General features: G+C 47.8%; 1 protein-coding gene across 1 annotated transcript in view; it reads left to right on the top strand.

Annotated features, from left to right (window-relative positions):
• LOC310798922 (cell adhesion molecule 4-like) overlaps positions 1–6370 on the top strand; it is a gene marked incomplete at its 3' end in the record, with an annotated part of 42553 nt that extends 36183 nt beyond the window's left edge. Inside the window, exon 4 of the mRNA XM_083661479.1 lies at positions 6339–6370. Coding sequence (XP_083517605.1) covers positions 6339–6370 — 32 coding nt within the window. The remainder of the gene's footprint in view (positions 1–6338) is intronic.
• Positions 6371–7287: the final 917 nt, after the last annotated feature.

Genomic DNA, 7287 nt, shown 5'->3' with positions numbered 1-7287 from the left:
TATCGAAATATCGCAATATTCAATATATCGCAATATTCAATATATCGCAATATTCAATACAGTATATCGCAATATCGGCGATATCGCAATACTATCGTACCGTGACTCAAGTATCGTTTTAGTATCGTATCGTGGGCATCTGGTGATTCCCACCCCTACTGACACCACCATAATAATGCCACCCTTCACGTCTCTGTGTGGGTTTTACAAAATGCAACCAAATGGAAAAGCATTAAAACTAGTTTGTGAGTAACTCTCGTAATGCCATTCGCCCTCAATCTGTCACTCAAACCTGGAAATTCCTCCCCTATACCTCCGTCTGTACCCACCACCCCCAGCGAGGAGACTACGGTATATACCAGAAAAGACACACAGGTGGACGCTCTGTGTATTTCTGATATGGTTTTGTTTAATCCTGCCTTCCTCTGAGGTGAATCAGATCAATCAAATGTATTTGAGTTATCAGGCTGCAAGCTTGTTTAAACAAGCAGATCCAAGTGGTTTCTGATGAGAATAAAGTCACATTAACGTAAGAGAGCGCTTCCAAGTTGCACTGATATTGATAACATAAACAACATCATTTGAGCTTATCCAGGTAAGATATTAATAATGTAATGACACATCCAGCGGGAAACTGACTATAATGAAGACTTCTCTTCCTATGTCTCTGTGTGTCTGTGCTGCTCTCATCCTCCTCCCTATATTATACGGCCTGGACGTGTCTTTGGGGCCTGGGGCCACATTACAGAAACTCCCTATCTTATGTCTTAAGTTAGGATAGGACTAGTTTAAGATAGGATTTTTTTCTGATTTCGTATTACAGAAGCAAATCCTAACTAACTTTAGGAATCCTATCTTATCTTGCTAAATCCTATGTCTTGTTAGGAAATCCTAAATACTCATCCAGCATCGGTTATCAACGTTTCTGTCTGTTACCCTAGCAACAGACACCTCCTCCTTTCTCAACTTGCGGGGGGGAAGTAGGAGCGCTAGTAGCCTGCTGGCTGGAAAGTTTTCAGCCACCCTCACGCGGGAGGTGAAAGAGAGGGAATGGGCTAAAATAGCAGAAACCGTCTCTGCCGCATCAGGCATTCCTCCCCCCTTGGAAACTATGTACAGAGGAGCCAAATTGCTGATGGCTGTTGCTACCTCAGTTAAATTACGTGACATAGCAGGCTGAGATATTTTGGATATGTCGGCCACTTCAGTTTGAAAATCTCCCTTCGCAAAAAACCGAAGTGCATTTGTAAGTTGTACTACAACCAGCAGAGCCCCGTGTCGCCTAGTCGGTCTCTCCAACACAGGTCTCAGCTCCTCGGCTAGCTGCAGTATCATGTCCCGGGGCGGTCTGTATCGATTAACGAGCGTTCTGTCATCAAAACGCTAAACGTCAATTGGGTCCCGCACGAGCCTTTCGGCAAATACATTGCGCCTGTTGACATTTTGTTGGTTTTGCAAATGTAATAACAGCGCAGCCATAACGTAGGTAGGTAGGCTATAAATAGGCTATACATTATAACCAGATGCAAGATGGCTGTTGTTCCAGTTGAAAATAGCATAAATTAGTTAGGACAGCATAGCTGGCATCTTAAAGTTAGGAGAGCTTTTTTAAGATTTTGGGGAGTTGGGACGCTTCTGTAATACGCTTTTCCCATTTTAAATTAGGATGAGAATATTGACTTAGGAACTGTTGTTCTGTAATGGGTGTTTTCCTAAATCAAGTCCTAACTCTAATTACCATGGTTACCAATCATTTAGGATAGGATTTGGAATTTAGGAAGTTTCTGTAATGTCGCCCCAGGTCTCTTTCTAGAATGCTCTCTCACACTGCACTTTCTCCATTCTCTTTCTATAATGCTCTCTCAGGGGACATTCAGACCAAAAGCGACTTTTTCAGTCAGAACGCTATGAAAATCATGTTGAGAGCGCTTCCATTGTGCACAAAACACAGCGCACGGAGCGTTTCTTTTCTGCTCCGTTTGTTTTCCCCTGTAGTCACGTGCAGTACAGATCAGAACACAACGACCACACGGACGGTAGCCTGCTGGTTTTGTCTGTTTGATGTTGTTCACTGTCAACATAAAAGCCAGATTATTGCCAATTCTGGCAGCAGCAGAGGTTGAAAATCCCTCGGGAGGAGAGAAGGTAGGAGGAGTGAAAAAGACGATCAGGGCGCTTTTCCTCTAATGTTCAACTTTTTTCAGCTTTAAAACGCTCCACAGCGCTCCTCCAAAAACAACAGACGCCACCAACACTGAAACACCAGGTGAGTTCATTAAAAGAGGAGCACGTCTAGCGCGTCCTTACATAGAGAATTAATTGCAGAAAGATGCTGGCAGCTCCAAAAACACTTTTGGTCAGAATGTCCCCTCACACTGCACTTTCTCCATTCTCTTTCTATTCTACCACCTCTGCATTTCACTATACAGCTCTCTCTCACTGTTAGGCCCAACTTTCTTTCTTTCTTTCTTTCAGCTCTTCAGAGAAGAACCGCTGCAAAAAGGCTCCAGCCACTAGAGGATCTCTCTCTCTGTTTCCACTTCAGCCCCGTTTGCCTTCAAGTCCTTCATGTCTCCATCGCTCCCCCTCTCCTCTCCTCTCCTCTCCTCCTCTTCCCTCCCCCCTCCCCCCTCTCCTCTTCCTCTCCTCTCCTCTCCTCTCCCCTCTCCCCTCCTCCCCTCTCCTCTTCCTCTCCTCTTCCTCTCCTCTTCCTCTCCTCTCCTCTCCCCTCTCCTCTCCTCTCCTCTCCTCTCCCCTCCTCTCCTCTCTCCTGCTCTCCTCTTCCTCTCCCTCTCCTCTCCCCTCCTCTCCTCTCCTCCCTCTGCCTGCTCTCCTCCCCCCACTCCTCTCACCCTCTGGGGCATACATTCACATTTTCATATTCTCTCTATTCTCCTTCTTAATTACCAATTCTAACTTAATCACCGGCATTTTCCAACAATTCATTTGTAGCTCTCATCTCATCTCTTCCTCCCTGGCTGGTGCAGCACATCTCATTCTGCATCAATTTACAGCATTTTGTTATGGCTCTGCTAGTCTTTCCCTTTGATCCAAGCATCGCATTAAAAAGTAGTCCCAGGGACTACAGATGCAAATTAGCTTTTAGCTATTTCTGGTGCAATATATATATTGTGTATTGTCCCTGCTCAAATAAACAATAAAGATAAAGTTGCCAGGTATACACATGAGGAGGAAGTTTGGATTCAGATAACAAGTTTGTCCATACAGTAAATTTTCACATACTGGATGCGTATAATATGAAATGGCTTTGAGTGTGTGCATCTTAGTTTTTGGATCAAGTTTTTGTGTGTGTGTGTGTGTGTGTGTGTGTGTGTGTGCGTGTGTGTGTGTGTGTGTGCGTGTGCGTGTGTGCGTGTGTGCGTGCGTGCGTGCGTGTGCGTGTGTGTGTGCGTGGGAGCGTGTGTGCGTGCGTGCGTGCGTCCATGACTTACGGGTGATGCATAGCAGGAGCAGGAGCAGGACCAAGCTGCGCGGGACCAGCAGAGAGAGGGGGGCAGCAGAGAGGACAGCGCCATGGACAGGCCTCATTGTGTATTGAGGTGCTGTGTGTGTATGTGTGTGTGCGCGTGTGTGCGCGTGTGCGTTTGATCAATGGCTCCTCTGTGACCCTGCCTGCACCGCTACAGCCCAGCTACTCCACACAAGACACACACACACACACACACACACACACACACACACAGACACACACAGACACACACAGACACAGACACACACACGCACACACGCACTACGACTACACAGTCCCCGGCTTGACTTCAATGTAGTCAGACAGAATGTGTTATTGGAGGACAACACTCCTGTGTGTAGCTACACTGCATCACAACACACACAAACTAGTGTCCTCTAGAGAGAGAGTGGCGTCAGCGGAGGACCAAAATGCGAGACTCATTAGCCAATGAACAGCCAGGAATGGAATGCTAAAATAAAGCTGATAATGTACAATTTGATTCAAGGGGGTGAAAACCCTTTCAGAGTACAACACAAACTGTCTATTTTGCTGCAACTCGACAGTGCTGCTTAATCCAGGACCTTACTTCCTGGAACTCTGGAGAGTAAAAAACTGGTCCATTGGAGTGAATGGAGATGTCGCGACTCTTCTATCTACACGGCTCTGCATACAAACAAACGACTCGCATTAATTGCCACGCCACATAGAGCTGCATTGTAGCCGGGCCCGGCACATACAGTAACGCACAGAGGTTTTGGCCCAGAGCTCAGAGCGCTAACAGAGCTAGCATTTTAGACACCCTATCACAAATGCACTGAGATGAGCTTTGCCTTTGACCAACAGAAAGTTCCACTGTTGACCTGAGCACCTGGTGCTGCTCACAAAGAGTTTACGACACACGCGGTCTGAACGTGACAGACGGTGCAGCTACAAACACTGCTAGGCTACGTCTTTGAGCCTCCCCCACAGCCCAAAGCCCAACAACACATCGATAAACCCAGAAAAAGCAACACGGAAATGTGACCGAAACAGGGCTTACGGCGCACTCGCTAACAGCAGCTATACGTAATTAGCCCTATGAGCAGCGAGCTAATTAGCTCGCCGCTAAACAGCCCAGCTGTAACACTGCAGTGTCAAACTCTTAAGCGCTACGGTAACAGCTAACTCCAACAACAACAACAGCCAGCCACACAATTAAGCACATCCACAAATCAATGTGATAGACCGCTTGTCTCCTTGCAGGTCAAACAGCTAAACCACACGGCCGCCCCGAGGAAGCAAAGAAAATATCAATAATACTCCATTTCAGTCAGATCCAAACTATCTTTCCAAAGCCAGGCAACTTTCTCTACTGATGTCGACTGAATATCTGAGCGACTCCGTCAAAAAAACGGCGCGCTAACGCTGCTGCTGCTGTGCTGTACCTCGAGGACAGAGAAAGCTAGGCCCGACAATGTTCATTCCCACACAAGGCCGATCGAATTTGAATGAGTCAGAGTGGGTTTTAGCACTTCTTCTTGCAGTCGATACGTCCCTTTGAGCTATCAGTGAACTGGGCTCGGCAGGAATGGAGGCATTATCTCAATGAAACTCATTTTGGAAATAGCAGAGGGTTAAATAAAATCCACTGAGGTGGACAGTGAAGATGCTCTATTCGAAAAAGAGACTGGAGCTGCCTGCCGTATGCGCACTAACCCGCGCTGAAAGGGGTCAAACCACCATCCAGTCACTTCTAGTACTCAGTTATACGCTTCACTGTTTTACCCCTGGAACTTGCATATTCTAACAACCGCTCGAATGCTAAACCTCCTTTGGTTATGATATCACAAGGCTGCAGGGTAGGTAGAGTAAGTGGACACTGATTTTACATGGTAATTTCAGGATGCCGCAGAGCGATCACAAGCTATCAGACTGTCAGTATAATTATACGGCAGAGAAACCAACTCTCCTCCTTCCCCCAACATGCTCCACTGGGTACAATCAGCAGCGCCGGGGTGTGAGACACACACAAATACACACTCCACACACACATACACACGCACGCACGCGCACACTCTGATCTATGTGCAGCAAAGTCCAGGCGGGGGCGCCGCTGATTGGCAAGACCTAATGCGTGGTTGGTGTCCCCGAGAGCGTGTCGTATCGCTGTGTTTATGTGTGTATCTCTGTGTTCGTGTGTTATTGTCTGTGTGTGTGTGTTATAGTCTGTGTGTGTGTGTGTGTGTGTGTGTGTGTGTGTGTGTGTGCGTGTGTGTTCCTGGAGTGGGGTACAAAGCGTGACGGCCTGCACACCTCACTGAGCACTATCTGATGGACTAAAGTGTGGGTGGTGTATCAGCCTGTAGATAAAGTGTGGGTGGTGTATCAGCCTTTAGAGGACTACACACACACAGAGAGAGAGAGCTCCTCACTCTCGCTGTCTGGTGCCGCTGAAAACACACAAGCCAAGCTCTAACGGCTACCGGCTCCTCTGACACGTCTGGTCAAAGCCGAAAGCGGACCATCGTCAATCTCTCCCCCGCGTGCACCCCTGCTCCCACTGGTACCCGCTCCAACTGGTACCCACTCTCCACTGGTACTCGCTCCCACTGGTACCCGCTCCCACTGGTACCCGCTCCAACTGGTACCCGCTCCAACTGGTACCCGCTCCAACTGGTACCCGCTCCAACTGGTACCCGCTCCACTGGCAACCGCTCCAACTGGTACCCGCTCCAACTGGTACCCACTCCAACTGGCCGACACTGAGAAGATGACTCTGTGTTGGGGGGGTGTGGCAGGTCTGCGACCTGGTGTGGCAACAAAGTCTACTCCAAATTGATCTCCTCAAATTGTGTGCAGTTTATCCAGTCTCTCTCCTGTTCCTTAGCTCCTCAGAAGAAGTCAAAGCATAGAGAGTAACGGTGAGTTAGTTCTCCCTCGCTCGCTCGCGTCTCTTCTTCGTTCCTGCTGTTCTATGCAAATCGCCGTAATCCCAACATGGCATCCGGTGTGTCGATCACATCTGTCTCGCCCGTCTCCTCGTCTGCCACTTGTTTATATAACCCTGGCCTCATCCCTCCCCCCTTGTGTGTGTGTGTGTGTGTGTGTGTGTGTGTGTGTGTGTGTGTGTGTGTGTTAGTCGGGGGATGCTACATATTTAGCATAGTATTTTGTGAAGGTTAGGGATGTGTGTGTGTGGGGGGGGGGGGATGGTTGCAGCGACAATGGTTGTCTTTCAGGTCAGCAAACAGTGGTGGTGTGTGTATGTTGTGTGTGTGTGTGTGTGTGTGTGTGTGTATGCTGTGTGTGTGTGTGTGTGTGTGTGTGTGTTGTGTGTGTGTGTGTGTGTGTGTGTGTGTGTGTGTGACCATCCCACTGTCTAGTGTCTACTGAGCTACAGAGTGTATAGTTGGCTGTCTGTTAGGACCTGCCTGGTTGGTGCCCAGGCCCCTTTCACCATCTAGCCCATTAATTGATCCAAGCAGGCATGCACAGAGGCATCATAGTGCCTCTTTATGTTCAATGGGTGGTTTTATAGCTGCGGGGATGCGCCTGGCTGGCTGCTGCTGTGTGTCAGCGTGTGCGTGCCGGGTTATGAGGGTTGTTCGTCTGTCATTTGAGACGGATGCAGGAGTTAGCATGTGATTTGACTAGGACTGCATGTGGCTGATGTCAGTGTGAAATGGGCTCAATAATAAATGCTATCTGCACTAGGGCTGCTCGACTATGGCAAAAATCATAATCACGATTATTATTATTATTATTTTTTTTTTACAATTTTCAGAACAAAAACAGGCTCAGACAAAACAGAACAAAACAAGACAAAAACAAAATAA

The sequence above is a fragment of the Poromitra crassiceps genome (assembly GCF_964638095.1).
Source record: "Poromitra crassiceps genome assembly, chromosome: 26".
Classification (NCBI taxonomy): domain Eukaryota; kingdom Metazoa; phylum Chordata; class Actinopteri; order Beryciformes; family Melamphaidae; genus Poromitra; species Poromitra crassiceps.
Note: the sequence above shows the minus strand (reverse complement) of the source record. Positions and strands in the feature narration are given on the sequence as shown.